This window comes from Fonsecaea nubica (genome assembly GCF_001646965.1).
Source record: "Fonsecaea nubica strain CBS 269.64 chromosome Unknown Scaff46, whole genome shotgun sequence".
NCBI lineage: Eukaryota > Fungi > Ascomycota > Eurotiomycetes > Chaetothyriales > Herpotrichiellaceae > Fonsecaea > Fonsecaea nubica.
Genome location: NW_019173719.1, coordinates 201,239 through 221,573, shown reverse-complemented (window position 1 = coordinate 221,573; position 20,335 = coordinate 201,239). Strand labels below are relative to the sequence as shown.

Sequence of the window (20,335 nt, the reverse complement as noted above, 5' to 3'; positions counted from 1 at the left end):
GTATCAAGTAATTATACGGGTTGGTTCGATAGGCCTGGAGTGCTTCTGGTGCCTCCCCTCGTGCCCTCCTAGGCTTAAAATTGGTGACACATTTCCACGGTGGGTATGAGTGACAGCGGCGGCAGCGTGGCCAAGAGCCTCTTCTCGGAAGCCCCTCGGTGCCTCTAAACGAACCAGTCAGAGGGGGTTGATGATCAGGAGGGGCGACGCATGAGTTATCCGGGCGCCTTAGTCAAGAGTGGATTGTTCATTATATAACACTAGCCACCTAGCTAACTGCGCGTGCTGAGCTTGGCTGTGCGTGTTACGGGTAAGAAACGGGAAAGGATGGGAGCCCAGGTCTCGGGTTAAGCCTCTTCCAGGCACCTCCCACGTTCACCAATGATGCCTAAAAAAGATTCACCCTCCGTTGCCTCCCACTAACTAAGATTTGGTTTGCCCTTGGGCACTACATCACTGTGCATTGGTGGCCTGTACCGAGTCACCGAGTATACCTGTACTATGACTACATACATATATCAGCCCTGGGACGACGAGGGCAAAATCCTGCGTTTGTATCCTCCTTATCCAACACATGCACCTATAATCTTCAGGGGGCCCCCATGATTACTCCGTCCTGTGGGCACGATACTGCACGTATTCCGTCTACACGGCACAACACAAAATGTCCGCTTCCCCAATCAGCCTCCAGTTAAAAAAAGGGTCGCCCACATGGCTAGGTCTCCCCTTCAAGTGCATCTGTTACGTTTGTCGCTTCATTCCTTCGTTGCCCACTTCCTGCCCGTCATCTCCCCAGCCATCATTACTCCGTATTCACATGCCTGATTCGTACCTGCCATGTTTTGAAGGTTAAAACTAACTTGCAAATTCCAACCTCAACAATCATCAACTCATCAATTCAGCCCACCTTAATCCTCTGTCTCTCCCCATCTCCTCTCTCTTTGTGTTTGTTGCATTCGGTCAAGGTGTCTGAAATTTGTCTGCTCTCTCATCCGTCATTGTCTGTGCTTTTGTTTCTCATATCCTGACTGCTTCCCAATACCCTGCTCGTCCAGTCATGGATCCTCGATGACCGCCCTTCGTCATGATTCTACGGCCCTCGAGAAAGCTCGCTGGGCCAATGTATCGTCGAAAGTCCGGCCTCATTGCGGCTCTGCTCACCCTGTTTCTCTTCCTCCTTTTCCTACAAACCCGAATTCAACATGATGACGCTGTTGAACCTCCTCCGCTCACCCGCCCTGAGCCTGTCCCCGAAGCCGTGTCTCAAGAAGAATCCGAGCCGAAACCGCCGGTCAAGATCAAGAACCCCCTCCTCGATAGCCAGGCTGCGTTCTGGCGGAGTCTCTATTTGATCATCTTGAACAATGATCCCAATTGCCGGAACGCTCCCGACCTCGTGGTGCCGCAGAAGCTTGATATTGGCTTCGATCCCACTCACGACCATCCTCGACCTGATATCCTGTACATGGATACCGCCGACGTCAAACGCATGCGTGAGGCTCATTCAAACTTTGTCAATGACTTGAAAAGCAATCCTCCAAACATACCTTATGAGCCGGGCACCCGTGGCATTGTCATGACGGGGGGCTTTAGCCAGCTTCCCGTCCTGGTTATATCTGTCCGCATGTTACGAAGAGCCAAGTCTGAGTTACCGGTCGAGGTTTTTGTTGCCGATCAGTCTGAGTGGGATGATCAGATCTGTAATGTTGTCCTACCGGCCCTCAACGCCAAGTGTCTTCTCCTTTCCGACATTTTCCATGCCGCCAGCGCGGGCGTGTCGATCGACCGATTTCAGTACAAAGTCATGGCTATCCTGTTCTCCTCATTCGAAGAAGTCCTGTTACTCGATTCTGACGCCTTTCCGGTACACAATCCTCTTCCGTTGTTCCAGGAAGAGCCCTTCAAGAGCACCGGATTGATCGTCTGGCCGGACTTCTGGTATGCCTCTGAATCTCCCTACTACTTCGAAATTGCCAAAATCGACAGGATCCCCTCCTTGAACGAGCGAGCTGCTGTCGAATCGGGTGAAGTCATGTACTCCAAAGCCAAACATCAGTTGTCTCTTCTCCTTGCGGCATATTACAACTATTACGGGCCGACCTACTACTACCCCCTCCTCTCTCAAGGTGCCCCGGGCCAAGGTGACAAGGAGACGTTTGCTTGGGCAGCCACAGCCCTCAAACAGCCTTTCTATGCTGTCCATCAACGGGTCATGGCGCTCGGTCGGTTTGACTCCTCTGGCAATTATCTTGGTAGTGCTATGGCTCAGCATGATCCCGTGGCTGATTATGCATTCACGAATGCCTATGGTCCTCCCCACGAGCGAACCCAAGACATTGACACTGGAAAGGACAACCATTTCGATATTCAAGCTTCGGACGTAAAGCCCTTTTTTATTCACGCCAACTTCCCCAAGTTTGATCCGGCCACCATCTTCGACCATCAAATGGTGGATTTTTCCGGAGAGGTATCTGGCGCTGGAGGCCCCACTCGAGACACAAACGGCACGAACGTACGTTGTTGGATGGACAAAGGTCGTGCCATCGAATTATTCGGCTTCGACGTGGAGTACAGGTTCTGGCAAGAAATCAAAATAACTGCTTGCGAGAATGAGCACCAGCTTGGCACATGGAAAGGCAAGCAAGGGATCTGCGAGAGAACTCAGAAGTATTGGAACGACGTCTTTGGTTCGGATGCTGCACTTGAAGACCGGCAAAACATGGGAAACTCGGTGGAAATGCCTGCACCGCCTTGACAAACGTCGCCGCATACTCGGACGCGGCCTCTGTCGACTCGTCCGCACACCTTCCCCATCGGCCGAGCACACACGATTCCTCAATATTGATAATAATAGGCTCATCCAAAAGCGCACCTTCACAAAATAAGGGCGGCTGAGTTTTTGTACATTTTTGGGACGCACAACCAACGATTAGACTGAGAGTATTAGCGATTTGATCCCGGCGCCATGGGAAATTTTGAAACGATGTCACGATCAAGATACAAAAGGTTCACATGGAAATACACGATACCATGTATAGATATGGATGATATGGGATAATGGACCCTGTTATGACGAGCTGGATCTCTATGTGAGGTACTCGAATGAGCCAGATGGTAATAGTGTGAGAGTGTTTGTCAAGAATGTGTGATATTTGTTCGAACAAGCACCGACCAAACCAACGACAAGTACATAGGACATAGCTTGATCTGACTTTGAACAAGACATTCCAGCGCGGCTTACAAGATAACGATGCTGCATAGATCTGTTCCTGAATGGCTGGCCTGGACGAGTGAGTGAGTGGCCGAGTAACTGTGCGCCGCCAGACTCCTCTCATTGCCGCAATCGGGATTTTTGACGATGCCATCCCCTCCCTGTGTATGTCTGTTTGTATCTCAACGATAATAGATCACCACACGTACACTACAAGAAGAAAGACCAGAAAGACATGGGCAGACGATTCAGCCAGCACAGCCAGCATCATGAAGCAGATTTGGGATGGTATGCTATGGTATGGATAGTATCACATCAATCGAACCAAAATAGAAGATTTGATTGATTGATTGATTTGGTAGTCTCTCTCTGGAGCCCAAAGAAGATAACAACATTTGTCTCTGAGAACTCTGGAGCCCGAATCCGCGCCTGAATCCATGTCCCATCTGTTCCATATCGACTGTGACCGTCGACGACAGCCGGTAAATGCCAGCCAGCCAGCCAGCCTGGACTTGACGCCACTAGTAACACAGAACAAAGTCAGACCCAAAAAACACATATCCGCCCACAGAGATTGGTTGCCCAAACAAAATCCCTCTCTAATACGACTCCTCGAGTTCCGTGCTCCATGCCGCATCGCTGCCCTCGACTCTCACAACGCCGCAATGGGCGTTCTCATCTGACATCTCCCTAAATCTCTCCTGCGCATGGCGATACTGAGAGCTTTGGTATCCGGTGTGATGATTCTTCGCCGGCGGTGGCCCCATCTGCCCTGCGAAAGCGGTCCCTCCAGCAGGCGGGCCAGCCGCTGTAACCGGTCGCTTCTGCCCGTTCGTGTTATAGTTCGGACCTAGTGCGTTGGCCATGGGGTTGTGACCAAGTGTTTTCGACGAGTAGTAAGTATCCCGGAGGTCTCGTTCAGGTTCCATATCTGAGACATCCGAATATGTTTCCCAGTTCTCACTCCCACTAGCTGTGGTGCCAGTCGTCATGTTGGACGAAGTATTGGAAGTTTGGCGAGAAACAATCGTCGAAGGCGGCGCAGAGGGGTTATGTCGTATGCTCTGACTATGGCTATGTATGGAATTGGACGAAGAATGGGAAGGCTGATGTTGATGTTGATGTGACACATGAGATTGGTAGAATGGGTCGGATTGATGAGATGGAAGGGGGGCGTACTGGGGGTGTTGCTGACCGCCCCGATTGATGAGTGAGGCAGACATATATGACATTCTCTCACGGTCGTCATATACATCTTCTGGGCTCATTGGTCGTACGTATCGACTGCTTTCACTTGACCCGGAAGAGATGGTGCTTGCAGGTCTATTAGACGTCGGCGGAGGAGGCTGGGAAGTCACTGCGAGAGCGGGTGCGGCTTCTGGCGGTGGCACAAACAGATCTCTCATCTTTGGTGGAGGTGCGCGTGGTGGTCCCATCGTCCTGGCAGTTTGGGCGTAGTTTTGCTGTGGTTCTGCTGGCATGTGGTGTGGACCTGGTTGAGGAACTGCCCGGCGTTCAGGTGAGTTCTTCAAATTTCCCAGAGGGACGCGAGCCGGGATTTTGGAGGGAGACTTGGGTTGGGATGAGGATACAGTGGTCGTGGCTATTGAAGTTGGTGCCGCTTGTTGTCGCATGGTGCCAGGCCTGCTGGTTGTGGGAGTTTTCGCTGTTGTTGACCGTGGTGGCGGGCCTTTCATCACGCTGCCTGGTCTTGCTGGAGGTGCAGACTTTGCGGCACTAGCAACTGCTTTCGAAGCGGTCGCAGGTGCAGGGGTCTTTGATCTCGGCGGGAGACCATTTGGTGTCTTGGATCGTGGCGGAGGTGCTTTGACTTCAGTGTCTTCGATCTCGTCTAGCATTCGTTCACCCTGGACCAGGAAGGGTCGCCCATATTCATCCTCGTATTTCTCCAAAACCTTTGTCAACTCTGCTATAACCTTTGGCAGCTCTTTTGCGATCCGCTTTCTCATCTTCTCCTCTCTTAGCAACTTTCCCGGATCACGTTTCTCTCCCTTTTGAGGTTTCAACAAGAGGCGTGAAGCATCATTGGCAGATGCCGCCAGAGCCTCTCGGTCGGCTATCAGAGACTTGTACTTCTCGACCATAGCGAGAATGGGTGCTCGTTGTTCTTTTAGCGTTATGAGTCTTTCGATTTCTGCTTCGTGGGCAGAGAGCAGAGCGTCACTGTAGACGTCTGAGAAAGCCGGCGTGAAATCGAGCATCTCTTCTTCGGAGAAGTACAGTGTATCCCAGAGTTCTTGCAGTCTGACACGAGCATCCTCGACAAACAGATGCAAATTCTGTCTCTTGAGCTCATTGAGTCTCGCCAGTTCGTCCTCGAACTCGTTGATGGTCCTAAGTCCACAGCCTCGGTTGGCAGCCAGGAATGCTTTCCTGTCGGGCTCTTCGATTCCAAGCCGATCCCACAGCGCCTCGATACTCTTCTTCACTTCACCCAAGCGCTTCTCGCGGTTCTTTTTCTCGTCCAGGAGCTTATCGCGACGACTCTTCAGCCGATCAAGATCGGCCTGGTGTAGACCTAGCTGCTCAGGCGAGTCGCGGTAGTGTTGAACAATCAGGGAGTCTGTCTGTGCTTGGGGGATGCCCAGCTCTGACCACAACCTGACAATCTCTTCTGCAGTTTGTTGCACGATCACAACTCTCTTGTTATATTCATCGTATACCCTGGTAAACTCTTCATCAAGTGTGGCGACGTAGGAGGGGGAGAGGTCGAAGTTGGGAGGACAGCTGTTGGAGGAGGTAGGAGGTAGTCTGATCTTGACAAATGATGACTCGAGGTGAGAAGAGTATGACTCGAGGGCTTGCACAAGCTTCTTGACTTGTTCAAAACGTTCGCGATGTAATCTGTTGACAACATTGTATTTCTCTTTGAGGTCGCGTAGACAGTCGATCAGGGGATAGGTGACCCGTAGACCTTTGGTGTCCAAATCGTAGCCTCTATCCTTTTCGTCTTCAAGAGATTGTTCCATTTGTTTGATGGTTTTGATGATGTTCTGAGCTTCTTCCGTCATGGCATTCTTCTCCCTGATGAGGTAGTCAGTACACTTGTACAATTGGGAACTTGGGGGGTTTCGTCCATACGAGTTGACCAGTCGAAGCTGGTTGTGTAGAGCTTCAGATAGAGCGGCAAAGAGCTCTGTTTCCCTCGATTCGCGCTCATTTCGAGGAACTCCTATCTCGTCAAATATGGAGTGTAGTTGGCCGATAATAGTGTTGACTTGGGTGGTGAGGTAGCTCGTATCCATAGATGGAGGCATGCTTGCGACTCAGGCTCGCGGCCGAGAGCAGCTTTGCAAGTTTCGTTCTCGATTCCGATATAAACGGCCAAACGGTTGCATGGACAGACGGGAAGAATACGAAGGAGCACGCACTATGGAGAACGAAAGATGGTCAATAGGTGGTCGTGGCGTGCTGTCGAATCAGGATGACGGTGTGGACGATGCCATCATGCCGAAAGATCTGGTTGTGTTGATGCGCGATTGTTGACGGAGCAACCGCACACAATGCACAAGTTGAAGTGCCGCGTGCCTCACCGCCTTGGATCTAATTGCCCGAGGGGCAGCGGCAGAATTGTTTAAACTCCAACACCTGCGGATTAACGCATCAACGCCCACATCAGGCACACCAGGTACAGCTGCATCTCATCCATCACTGACACACACGTTGTCGAAACGTCTAATCTCCTCTACCATGTCGACCCTCTCAGCTTTGCGTAACTGGGAAGCTGAAAATAATGTCATCACCATCGACCCGTTTCAAAATGCCCTCTATAACCTGCCCGATCCTGCCGCCTACAAGACCTTACAAAACTCAGCCCCATGGAAAAAAGATCCTGACTACTTCACTCACGTCCGCATATCTGCCCTTGCTCTCCTCAAAATGACAACCCACGCCCGGTCCGGGGGCAGTCTCGAGATCATGGGTCTTATGATTGGTTACGTCTCGGGTCGATCGCTCGTCATCACAGATGCTTTCCGGCTTCCAGTCGAGGGGACGGAAACTCGAGTCAATGCGCACGCTGATGCTGATGAGTACATGGTCAATTTTGGCATTCTTTCTAGAGAAGGAGGCGGCCAGCTGGAAAACGCCGTGGGATGGTACCACTCACATCCGGGGTATGGTTGTTGGCTTTCAGGCATTGATGTTCATACGCAAAAGACACATCAGATGGTCAACGATCCCTTCGTTGCGGTGGTGATCGATCCAGATAGGACTGTCTCGGCTGGTAAGGTGGAAATTGGTGCTTTCAGGACCTACCCGGAAGGGCACATTCGCAAGCAGAAACAATTTACAGACGACAGCGATGAGTACCAAGCTATTCCTCAAGATAAGATCCAAGATTTTGGTGTGCATGCCAATTCCTACTATCCCTTGGAGGTCACTCACTACAAATCAACTCTTGATACGCATTTGCTCGGCCTCTTGTGGAACAAGTACTGGACATCGACGCTGTCGCAGTCACCTCTCTTCACCAATCGCGACTACACCAATAAGCAGATCGCCGACCACGCCGTCAAGATTCGAGCAGCAGCCAGCAGACAGAGGGCTGCTGCTAGCATGTTCCGACGAGAGCAGGAGTTGGTAGGAACGGGAGACAAGAATTTCAAGATTGTAAGAGATGGTACCATGGAGCAGATTGTTCGAGGCGGCAACAAGATAGCCACAGAAGAGCTTGCTGGTCTGCTGGCACATGAAGTCAAGCAAAAGTTATTCTGGGGAGTGGTGCAGGAGGCCAGGCAGAAGGCAGCTCAGCAGACCGCCGAATCGATGACGGACGAAGGTGTGGCAAGCAACGGCGGTTGAGCAGCGACAATGATGGGAGAATCCTTCCCTATGCAGCAAAAGTTGGACGAGGGTACCAACACCAATCGACAAAAGCCCAGATGGTCATTCAATGAGAACGACTCGGGCTGTCGAAACTCTTCCAGAGCCAGCTGACCCACCCCACCAAGAGAGTAGATGAGCTGATTGAGTCGCGTTCAGTACTTGGGGTCTGAGTGAGGAGGAATCAAGGTGATGACAGGCTTATGAGACGACGACCAGAGGGCATGGCGATACATGGGATATGAGGTTAAATGCGGAGATGAGACTGGCCTGGCGGAGTGTCTTAATAGAATAAGCCAGGCTTCCGTCTACGCCATCCATGGCTTCGACCATGTAATCATTCAGATCAAGCTCCAGACTCTAGAAGCATGCGCTTGCCCGCTCCATGGGGAATCCGAAAGGATTGTTTTACCAGCTTGATGAGTGCATCTCTAGCTAGGTATCGATGTGTTTCCTAAGCAAGTAAGTACTTGGAAATACTTTCAAAGGGGGACATCTATGTTGCATGAATAAAGCCATCGAAATGCTGAACGAATACGTCTGGTTTTGTACCGGGTACTACTCAGGCAATCTTTTATATTTATTGTAGCTCATCCCCATGACAGGGTACCAGGGACCCAGGCAGGGGATACTAGGTATTAACTAGCGAGTAGGTAAGTAGCTCGGTAGATATGTAAGTATTCATGCTCGCCGTATCTCTGCTCCCCTTTGATGCTTGGTATTATCGTATTTACATTCCTTTTTACTGGCCAATTAACTACTCGGTACACAGTGTAATCACACGTCCCCTGTCTAATGTATCTCCCTTGCCTTCGCCTCCCCTGGTCTTCCTCCATTCCCCTCCCCCACCCCCTCCCGTTCCCGATCCTCATACCTGGTACAAGCACCTACCGAGCACCTCAGGATCCCGTAACGTGTCTTCCGAGACAGGATCGTGCGGAGGTCTTACTCCTTGTTCTGGTATCCTTACTCTCTCGCTCTGTAAAAGTACGAGTACGAGGTACAACCACTCCTACGACTCCTACTGCCGAGTATGTAAGGCGGTAGGTTGTCACGGGTGGGCGGGTGTGTGGAAAATTACCCGCGGCAAGCCGCGGCCCGGGCACGGGGTTTCCGGGGGTGTCCTTTCTACCCTTCCTGCCTTCTTGACTTCTGCGGAGGTACCACTACCGAGCACCCGTATTTCGAATTCCTTCTGCTTTTGCACCTGCGGAGTGCTACACGTAGGCGCCTGGGGCCGGCCGACCACGAGTAGTCGGGGTTGGGCTCTCTTTATTGCTCCTTAAACCAGTTAGTCTCGCCCTCTCTTCTTCTCTCCCATCTCCTTTGCTGGGGACTCCCCAGGCCCTCATGCCCTACTAGGTACCCTAGGTACCTACCCAGACCCGGCCCTCAATCGCAATTACGTTCAGGACTTTGTATCGAGTACAGATCTCCTCGTGCCTCCCTACAGTACCAATCTACATAGATACCTCATACAAGTGCACCGTACCTAGTGCACCGTACGCGATACGCGGTACTTTAATAACCGCGCCCCCTTGCCTCGCCCAGGCCTTCCCTCGTTTCTTCCCTTGCTTCTTTCCCCCACCCGAAGCGAAGCAGCCAGACAAGCAAGGGTCGTCGGAGTTCGGGGTCACCCACCCACAAGAACACTCACTGACACTCGCACTCAACTTACGCAGTCACTCAAATTCCGGCTGGCTAACTCACTCACACACCTCCCGGCCTTAACTCCCCGGGTCCCCTTGCTCCCCTGCTCCCCTGGCTCCGCGGCTCCCCCTGGCCTCAACTCCCAAAGGAACCACAAGTGCACAACAAAGTGACCTCGGAACGTGTCCTGCGAGTTTCCTACACAGTACCGAGTTCCAACTCGTAAACCCCATGTTTGCGGAACCTTCCGGCGATCATTATTATTCCTCCGCGGTTGACCTCCTCTCATCTCCGCGCAGGGTGAAAGGAAAAGCAGAAGAAGCCGGCGGCAAAGAATGTAGCAGAGCAACCTTTCGTAGGTGTATCAAACGTGCTCTGGCCCCGGTGGCTCCGAACTCCTATCGGTGTCATTTGGCACTTTATGTCGAAGCATATAAGGTATACCCGGCTTACAGGAAACATTCCAGAGTCACAAAGAATTGGATTGGAAGGACATCAATATGGATATAGTTATAGATATAGGGTGGATGCACATCTAGCTCCAAAACAATATCAATGCACAATCCCTCATCCCATTCCCATTCCCAACCGTAGCGACTCAGCGGCTCAACGGCTCGCCGGTGACCAGTGCACAACCTCCAGGCAATCCTCAATCTCAAAGATTCGGGATCCATTAACCCATGCCACCTTTCATCTCAAAGCGGCCGTTACAATTTCTTCCATGCCATCCATCACTTCTTTTCTCTCCCTGAACCATCAAGTTCTCCTTGGTCGGGCGAAGCGTCCAATTCAATAAAGTCCACCCAAACCAGAGCGTTCCCATGTCGGTGAGCCTTGAGTACCAATGTCCCTGGTTTTTGGGACCTGTTGCGCTCTCAAGATGCCTCCGATATCCAAATCACCTCCGTAGGTGTATGGGAATCCCGCCACTGGATTCCCTACTCGTCATAGCGACGGCCGCGAGGGAATCAATCTCTCAAGTGTAGTACCGCAGAAGCCAAATTCCCTCCGTCACGGCCTACCATTTCCACCCAGGTCGCTCGCCTCGCGCTAGATGCCATAAGAAACCAACCCAACACAATTCCCACTCCATTGCTTCCACATTCTCCAGACAAGACAAAAACACGCTGAAACGCAAGACAAATTCAATAAATAGATAGTTCACACAAGAAAATCTTTTTCAGGTACACAAGAGGTCCCACAGATATAAAGGGCCGATCACAGCCGAACTCGTCGGGGATTCGTAAGACGATACTGAGAAATGTCAAACACGATGGAGCCTTGGTCACTGGCGTCATCAACCTCGATAGTGTCGCTCACCAGACCGGCTGGGCTGTCATTGGACACAATATCGGGTGCACTGTAAAGCCCATGTGGCTTCACGCTGTCCAAGGGTGGGCCAAACGCAAGAGGACTCGGATCTTTGCCGACGCCGATTTTGGGCGTAGGCAGGTGATCGACCGACGGTTTAGTCGATAGAGAACCGTCTGAAGCAGCATAGCCTTTGATGAAGTCCGAACCAAAATCATCAGCTTGCGAGGTTTCTTCGTTCTCTGCTTGAACTTTCTTCAAAGCCTCGGCGGCTGCAGAAGCCTGCCCGAGAAGAGCATCGAACTTCTGCAACATCGATTCCAGTTCGGTTTTGCAGTCCCCATCTCGCAGGAACTGGTGCGCCGCCGTCTCACACAATGTCTGGATCTGCTCGAGCTCTTTGTCCACTTGTAGAAAGTTCGCCTCCTCATCAGAGGTAGCCGGCTTGTTGGCTGCAACACGGCCTTTTGCTGGTAGTAAGGTTGGGGTACTTCGGGATACCATGGAACTTCTGATGTCGTCAAGCATGGCAAGACCATGGCTGGTTCGAGCGGTTAACGTCGGAAGTCGGAAACCTCTGGCAGCTGCAAGTGCAGCTTTCCCTTTCCGCAGGTTGTTCCGGCCAATGCCGATCTGCTTCACCATAGTATCGAGCTGTTCTTGCAGATACCCATCGTAATAGACGACGACGTGATGCCTGTTCCTGAATTTCTGAGGGCCCGACGCACCCGAGCGGATGGAAGGGCCTGGCTTCCTCTTTCTCCGTACTTGTGCATATAGATATTTGTTCCCGGCCTCTAGCGGATTGAATTGTCTAGGATCAGGTGAAGACAAGCCATCAGTACTCTGGATTGTGTGAGTCTTGTCATCGCCTTGTTCCTCGTCTTGAGGATGGATCGAGGACACTGAGGGTGACTTCCTGCGCTTCGGTTTGACTTGGTTTACCAGCCGAGAATATTCCGCCGCGAACTCGGCATGTTTCTCAGTAACATGGGTAGACAATGCTTCAACGCTAGCCCGCCAGGTGGGAAGGTTATCGACGAGATATACAAAGCTTGAATGGGCATCCATAGCTTGGGCCATGGCGGCCACAACAGGTGAAGGGAGGTAAATTCAGTGCACAAAGTGGTTGAACAACTTAAGACATCGTTTCGGTGGCTCCAAGTCGTGCGAGGTTGGAGTGCACCGACGGGAGGGTGATGTTAGGAATGGAGGAGGAATGAGACGTGAAAAGCGGTGTGCGGGTATTCGAAGTTGAGTATGGCAGTCGAAGTTGCCGGTTTGCGAGACACAGGTTGGAAAAAGTGCGGCCGGTTTGAAAGGTGAGGTCGAAATATACACACAACACTATCCACAGCGTTCCAGCTTAAGAAAGCTGAACCTGACGGACTAGATATTGCGAAATGCGAGGGTAGAGAACGAGCAGGTCAATGCGACAAAAATTCGTGGAGTGGTAGGCGTGGACTCGAGGGTGATGGGTGGTAGTATTCGGGAGAGTGGGAGTCGGCGAGTGGAAGTAACACGGACTGGAGGAGAAGATGCGGTGTCAGATGCGAGCAATTATTGTAACGCAACGTGGTGGATGGAGGTGGCGATGGAGCAGAAGCTTTTCCCCAGTCAAGCGTCAAGCGTCAAGCGTCTGCGCAACAGGGTTGATTCCCTCCAGGACCGTCAATTATCAGACACTTGCAGCATTTATGTCGACTAGACCAGATCCAGCAGTCGCAATATGGTGAGATCAACCAGAACAACTCAGACGGGAAGCAGGAAGGATAGAGGCAAAAGATATGGAAGAAGATAGAGGAGCAGGACAACCTGAAGCTGCAGTCGTCCTTCTCGACTCCGAGTGGAAAGTCACCTACGGTAAATGCCTAGCGGCACAGTGGCACCTTCCGTGGAGACTATCCTACTTTGGTAGAGGAGGCTGCCGGGTGGGAGAACTGGACAACGGTGGGCACGATGGGCACCGTCTGGGCACCAGGGAAGGATCCTTGGTGCCCGAGGAGCCTAAACCAGGTATTCAGGTGGCCCAGGTGCCCAGATCCCTACCTATCAAGTCCCTGGCACGCCTGGCTAAACTAGGTGACTAGCAATTTGGCATGAGGGTCGCTAGGTACTTTGACCAAGTAGACGGCTGGCCGTCTTTCTCCGTGCCTCCTCGTTTGTATCCTGGCTGCCCAGACTAGTTCGCTTCATCCACGCTTCATCGACTCATGCTGATCAGAGTCATCAGACTACAATTTGAATCCCTATCTGGGCAACTGGGGCAAGGGCTCATTTCTCCTCCCCCCATCCACTTTTGGCTTCTCTGAGTTACGGCTGTCGCCTCCGCACCTTCAACTTGACCTTACCAAGTACAGTAGAGGCATGCCCCCAGCCTATTTGCGAGCGCCGAGCAGGGGACGATTCGAAGTCACTTGTGCTTGAACTTGAACTTGTCCCCACCACCAACCTCTTTCCACCTCCCGTTCGGCCCGTCTCGCAGCCTACCCAGAATAGGTCTTTGCACCCAGCCGGAAGACTGGCATCAAAGCCAAGGGTGTTTCGCTTGCCCACAGCTGACGCCATGGGAAAAAACAATCTACTACTGTACAAGTAAGGAGTTCAAGGATCCTCTCACACAGTGCCGGTGGTCTACCAATGACAGGAGATGAACCGGAAAAGTCCTTGACTCGCATGCTGAGATTCAAGATGGATACGAGGACACACTTCGGCAAGGGTGTCGACTCGTTGAGCATGGACCACAACTCCGTGCTTGTTGCATCACGCTCATGCAACCTAAGGACAGCAGAAGCCCAGCAAATTCGGATAGGAAGTCAAAACGAGAAGCCCACTCACCCGATCACAAGGAGCAGGGAGGACTTTTGTGCTAACGATCCACCATTCGCGGCGCACCGCCGTTTACTTGGCGCTGAAGTAGTGTCTTGCGGCCGAAAGAGGATCAATGCAGTTGGGCCGTCACAATCTGTCATCACTGCAACTCAGTCTGCAGGTCGAGTCGAAACAAAGAACAGGAAACGAGCCACCAAGATTCGTGGCGGACGAACACTTGCAATAATCACAAAGTGAACCATGGCCAGTCGCCAACACATAATCCCGCCTGATTGACCGAGCGGTCCAGCTTGCAGGGTCGATCAGTACAAGGAACCAATGATACCTACAGACATTGCAGGAAAGTGTCATTCTGCCATTCAGACACGCCAATTAACTGTGAAATACATTGGTGACCCCGGCCGAGGTTGGACAATTGGTTCCCGCTCACCGGAAATACATCCTTACACGGTAGGCCCCTACGAATAGGTGTTACAGAGCAGCTACTGAATGGTTACTGCCTTGGGGGAAATATCTACTTTGGAGAAAATCGAAGTGCACCTGACTTGTTGTTTGTGTCACCGACACTTGGTTCTGGAATTGCGTCTACATGATGAGACCCTCTGATCACCAGCATCTCAGGGCATCCAATGACAGATCAAGCATCCCGTCAACTATGGTTCTTCGGTGCGAAGATCATACCGCCTGTGGCGGCAGCCCAGTCGTTCTGGCGGTGATGGCTTTACAAGGTACACAATGCAGCAATTGACAGCCCCGCAAATACTGGTTCATTGTCAGGGCTAGTACGAGTAGAGTTTCAACACCTGCAGGTCTGTTCAAGTTGTCGTGGACACGCAATTGTGAAACCAGGACTGACTCGATAACGTGGCTCTGTTTCTGTTTTCCTGCTGTCACCAGGTGAGGATTGTCTTGCGCGACTTGCGGTTCTGAAGTCCTTGATATCGTGAGAAATGCGTTTCCAGAGAAGGATTAACTTAGACAGTTCGAAAATAGGAAGCGAGGTAAATTGAGGAATTCAATATCCCGACATTCAAGGGCACGCACTCATTTGTTCTCATGCCGACGACCACGACTATTTTGCAGAGTACCTAGGTGCCGAGGACAATTCTTCTGGACCTGAAAAGCCTCACTTGGACAACTCAAGGCAAAGAAGGCGCACGTATTCAAACGGCTACACCCACTTCAGTGGGCGTGAGTGGGCTATCACCAATAGCCTAGTGAGCCCCTGCCGAAGAGCATGCTTCTAGATGATCATCAAACACGCCGGTGCAAGCCACGTTTGAAGGAGATCTTAAGCCACAAGCCCTACGAGCACAAGTGCTCCCTACGAAGTATTCGGCACTTTGTTACGGCTCGTCACAGTGCCTATCACTCATTTGCCTGTTAATCAGATGCGTTTCCATTCAGCTCTTGGTGCTCCCACTACCAATCGGGGCCAGACCTGGATCTGGCAGCTTCTAACAGTCATGGTCGACCTACAAGATATTTTGATTCCCGCCCATGCTACGGATCACTCGCACAGAGTACCTATCAGTTCTTTGCGGCTATTCAAAGGGCGGACGGTGTTTGTCTGCACATGAACCAACCCTCTGCAGCCGGTCTGCGCAAGTTCGGGGTAGAAATACCACGGCTCCAGATGTGGCTTGACTATTGGATCCTCCGAATGATCGATATCACCGCCAAGGGTTTGCTGGCCAGCGAGACTCGTCACCCAAAGCACTGGCGAGTACCTCGTACTTGTACGAGTACACAGTATAGGGCAGGCTCCACAGCTTCACTAGCAGGTGCACCTCCCAGGCTCCTAGTGAACGGGCCTTGTCCTTCTCAACTCGCTACCCTAAATCAGTTCGGGTCGTCTTGATTTTTGCGCCACCACTTGCATTTCACTCCATCCCCAATCTAGTTGCAGATGAAGGGTTTCACCTTGCACTCTGCCGACCCACACAAGTCCAACTAGGCTACTCATGTCCTGGCGCTTACTCGTACAAACCTGACAACATCGTGTGCCGCACGGGCAGACACCCCTGAGTCTCTCTGTACATGTACGTACATTGTTTCGACAACCCTGGTAAGCCAGCATTGTGGTGAAGCATTGATGCTGACGCGGAGAATAGTTTTACAAGGTGGATGGCTTGTTCGTGCCCAAAGCATCAAACAGTGCTAAGCCAATTTGGCCGACCTGTTCATGAGAAATATTACCGTTTCTGGGCGCTTCGCCTCGTCCCGGTTCCGCTGCGTGCCGTTTTTGAAGGACCGCAGACGGGTGGCTTGCAAGCCACTAGTCACAAAGACCGGAAAACCGCCAACCGAACTTTGGGAGACAAGAGTTGGACGGGGAGAAAGGGCCGCCAGCTCCCTTCTATCATGAGTAGTTCATCTTCAACATGTGCTTGATCCGAAAATATTGGGCGGTGGAAAAATAAGAGGGTGTAAACAAGCTGCAAGCTCGATATACATGATGTGCATATCATCGCCTGTAAGGCCCAAGTGCCTAGGATGACCAGATGACGAACAAATCTCGTGCCGCCCCTTGCATGGCTAGTTGATCATTATCAACGGTTGTGCAGATGTGGACTGTACATCGATCTGGACTTTGCCTACGACAGTCAAAACACCGTGATCTACCCGAAGAGCCCTCAGAGCGAGCCGACACCCTGACTTTGGATCTTTTTGCACTGTTGGAAGGTTGAGCATGGACCCATCGCATCATACTTGGACACGGCCGTTTCCCAGTAGGACCTACGAATTTCTCCCCCGGAAGCTATACAAGGGACGTTGAAAGAGGGAGTCCTTGCCATGCATTGATGAGTCCTTTCATTCGCACAGGGAAATACTGCAATGTTTTCCAAGGTCATGCGAAGAAGAGTTCTTCCAAGCTGCTGACCTCTGTTGACTCAACCATGAACCAAAAGTCCAGCGCTACGGCTCTAAACCACAGTTTTAGAAAGGGGACTTGCCTTCCCGTCTTTCATAAGGACATACCTTGGCCTGCTGGGAGAATGGATGATGGATCATTGGCATATGCCCTGCTCATAGCGAAAGACATGCCATGCCATCGTGTTCCGCTGAGGATATGAGAGAAGGGACTTAATGGTAGACCCGCGATTTGATCCTGTCCCATCGACTGGCACCATCTTCTCGTGGAATAGCCAACGACCAATTCAAAAAGGAATGACACAGGCATCGCTTCATGCCAAGGGGCCAACGGACGTGGTGGTGGTGATCGAGCAGGCCCGTCACAGCCATGCTGGGTGCTGGTGCATGCCTTGACGCTAGCGAGAAATGCAAAGTGAGCTGCGTTTCTCCATAGAGCTCCGTCTCAGACCATCAGATCGAAGACACGTCGGACGGGTGGCTGGTATAGCTGTGTGGAATAATGTCCTTGCCTCAGAACATCCCATACCCTCCAAGAGCCCGAGACTCGAGGACAATCGAAGGATTTGGTTATTCCATCGCAGTCTGGACAAATGCTCTGGTTTGTGACCCCGTGCCCAGTAACCGTGCTGAGATCAGCGACAGTGTCTCGATATCGATACCCATTCCTTGTTAGGCCAATTCACTCTCTTAATCACTCAATGCACGGTCTTATAATTGAGGCTGCTGGTTTTGCCAGTTCAAGCAGGACAATTCCCCATGTTGACGGCAGAGTTCCTGAATCGCAATGGGCAATGGGACGAGCGCAGGATGCGCGGGAGAATGTGTGCCGGATAGGCGCTCACAGGTAGATGCAGGTCCTTCTCTCTGATATCGAGCTTGATCGAGGTACATCGGCCAAAGATTGTGTTCGTCGAGGGACATAAAGGATGTGGGACTGAGTAGAGAAACTGGTTTGTCGAGGAAGTGCTGTACTCCGTAGTTTAAGTCCAGCTCCACTAATTAGTATGACTGACTGCCAAGGCTCTCGCCGCAGCTCCATCTGCGTCTCCAACTTGAAGTCATTGATTGCGATAGCACTTGCGGCACGGTTCGAGGAGGCTATCTGGTTTTGTGCAGTCCTCGCCATCATTTTCGCTCGCCAGAATCCATGTCGCAGTTGATGTAGCTGACGTCTGTCACTGCTCAACCGGGTTAGACCTGCCATCATGTCCCTGTTCGGTTCCTCGCCTACCGAAACTGCGCCGCTGAATTCCAAGTCTCTCTTTGGCGACGAGCCTGTACAGAAACCTTCGACATCGTCTCTCTTCGCCGATGATGGAGGTGACTCTCCATGGTCAATGCCTACTCCCAAGAAATCGGCGCGACAAAACCTGGTCAAGAATCTTCTCCCCGCGACCGACGTGCCGGAGAGCTACGTTGATGCATACGACGCCGTGTTACATGCCAATGAGAGGACTGGAGTTGGTATTGGCTTAGCGGGCATCAAGCGCCTTCTGGAGAGCAGCAACCTCAGTGAGCAGGAGCAAACAAAGATCTTGAATTTTGTGATACCGGGAGGCCAGGAAAGTGCCAATGGAGTCGGTAGGAGCGAGTTCAATGTCTTGCTCGCTCTCATCGGATTAGGCCAAGAGGGAGAAGAAATCACTCTCGATGGCGTAGACGAACGGAGGAGAAGTGAGTCTACAGCTCCCCATAACTTCATGCGCAATACTGACTCGGTCCAGAACTGCCTGAGCCCCGAATTGGCTACTTGGATGAACTACGGTCGCACAGCGCCCGACCGCAGCCGCCCTCCCCCCCAGCAGCCAGAGCGACTCCAATCAGACCACAAAAGCCTCGAGAAGACTCGTTTGGGACCGACCCAACCTCAGACCCATGGGCTAGTCCGTCAAACAACAGACTACCACCACCCTCCACTGCCGCTCACACCATGTCTATCAACGGGGCCTCTGTCGAGAGCGCTAAGAGCGTCCCGAATGGCGTTACAAGAACAACGAGCGCTTTCACGACGGAAGGTAGCCCGGGCAGCAGTAACGGAAGTCCCACAAATGAGCGTTCATCCGAGAGTGCGGGCACTGGGTGGAACAGCTACAATGGCAATTCGGGAGGCTTCTCGGAACAACCCACCCTCGGCGGAGGATTCGGAGACCCTGGAGATAACCGGCAATCGAATCGACAAGACCCAGAGCCACGCAGTGCTATCTCGCAAAGTATCAGTCTACCAGCTGGGACGGGGGAGAGCGTCACGATAACAACACTGCCAGAAAAGGAGGGAGTGTTCCTGTTTCAGCATCGCAATTATGAAGTCAAGACCGCACGGAGAGGCAGCAGCGTTGTTAGGCGATACAGTGACTTCGTTTGGTTGCTTGATTGCTTGCAGAAACGCTATCCTTTCAGGCGCTTACCCCTGTTACCTCCCAAACGGGTTCAAGGTAAGAATTCCATGCTCTGGAGAGATTCCAGCTGATCCGAGTGACCAGTGAATGGGGCTCATCTCACTGCAGATGCGACTGTCTTTTTGGAGAAACGTAGACGAGGGTTGGTCCGATTCACCAACTCACTCGTGCAACATCCGGTTTTGAGCCAGGAGACACTTGTGGTGATGTTCTTGACAGTACCAACAGTATGTGTTCATGTACCCGCTCCACCGTTACGCGAGAAAAACAGCTGACATGGTTTTCCAGGAGCTTGCAGTCTGGCGAAAACAAGCCACTATATCAGTTCAAGAAGAATTTACTGGCAAGGTTTTGCCACCAAGTTTGGAAGACAGTCTCCCGTCTAATCTTCCCGAACTTTTCGACCAAGTGCGGGCAGGAGTGCGGCGTTCGGCGGAGGTCTATATCAGCCTTTGCGTATGGATGGAACGGTTGGTCAAGCGCAACGAAGGACTTGCGTTGGACAGTTTGAAGTTCTCCAATGCACTCTCTCATCTCACCGAATGCAGCAACGACACCTATGCGATTGATCAGAATGATGTGCCGCTTCTCAATGAGGGCATTCAGTCCACGGCCAAACACCTTGCCACAACTCAGACATTGCTCGAAGACGAAGCCAAAGCTTGGGACACAGGAGTTCTTGAGGATCTCAAATCGATTCGCGACAATTTCGTGTCTATGCGGGATCTGTTTGATCGACGAGATCGATATGCGAGAGACAACATTCCCCAACTTGAGCGGCGTATCGAAGCATCCGAAAATAAATTGCAGCAGTTACGGCAAAAACCACCGGGACAAGTGAAGCCAGGAGAGATCGAAAAGGTGGAAAGCAGCATCATGTCCGATAAGGAAAGTATAGTACAGCAACATGCCCGCGGTGTCTTCATCAAGGAATGTGTGCGGGACGAGATTGTGACATTCCAGACGACCATCTACGCCATCAGCCGTATGCATCAAGACTGGAGTCAAGAGCGGGTCAAGTATGCAGAACTACAGGCCAGCAATTGGCGCAGCTTGGTCGACCAGGTGGAAAGCATGCCGGTTGGAGAATGAGTTGGTATTTGAGCGAGGCTGAGAACCCAGGGGGATCAAGGAGTTGGGAGCCCTGTACTTTTTCCGTATCATTCCCCCTCAAGTACTGCGTATTAGTATATCAATCGGCGCATCTATAAGC

The 20,335-nt window shown here is 51.8% G+C and overlaps 5 protein-coding genes across 5 annotated transcripts; 3 read left to right on the top strand and 2 right to left on the bottom strand.

Moving 5' to 3' along the window:
* Positions 1–1,084: 1,084 nt before the first annotated feature.
* On the top strand, positions 1,085–2,755 carry AYO20_06986 (hypothetical protein; the record flags this gene model as incomplete). The annotated part of the gene is made up of 1 exon (XM_022645274.1): positions 1,085–2,755. One exon carries the CDS (start codon positions 1,085–1,087, stop codon positions 2,753–2,755), a length of 1,671 nt encoding a protein of 556 aa, XP_022498822.1.
* Positions 2,756–3,810: 1,055 nt separating this feature from the next.
* On the bottom strand, positions 3,811–6,489 carry AYO20_06985 (hypothetical protein; the record flags this gene model as incomplete). Its single annotated transcript, XM_022645273.1, has 2 exons — positions 3,811–6,256; positions 6,314–6,489. The coding sequence occupies 2 exons, from the start codon at positions 6,487–6,489 to the stop codon at positions 3,811–3,813; spliced, it is 2,622 nt and encodes an 873-aa protein (XP_022498821.1).
* A 433-nt stretch (positions 6,490–6,922) lies between these two features.
* Positions 6,923–8,035, top strand: AYO20_06984 (hypothetical protein; the record flags this gene model as incomplete). Its single annotated transcript, XM_022645272.1, has 1 exon — positions 6,923–8,035. One exon carries the CDS (start codon positions 6,923–6,925, stop codon positions 8,033–8,035), a length of 1,113 nt encoding a protein of 370 aa, XP_022498820.1.
* Positions 8,036–10,924: 2,889 nt separating this feature from the next.
* AYO20_06983 (hypothetical protein) lies at positions 10,925–12,100 on the bottom strand (the record flags this gene model as incomplete). Its single annotated transcript, XM_022645271.1, has 1 exon — positions 10,925–12,100. The coding sequence occupies one exon, from the start codon at positions 12,098–12,100 to the stop codon at positions 10,925–10,927; it is 1,176 nt and encodes a 391-aa protein (XP_022498819.1).
* Positions 12,101–17,931: 5,831 nt separating this feature from the next.
* On the top strand, positions 17,932–20,214 carry AYO20_06982 (hypothetical protein; the record flags this gene model as incomplete). The annotated part of the gene is made up of 4 exons (XM_022645270.1): positions 17,932–18,400; positions 18,451–19,158; positions 19,207–19,349; positions 19,411–20,214. 4 exons carry the CDS (start codon positions 17,932–17,934, stop codon positions 20,212–20,214), a joined length of 2,124 nt encoding a protein of 707 aa, XP_022498818.1.
* Positions 20,215–20,335: the final 121 nt, after the last annotated feature.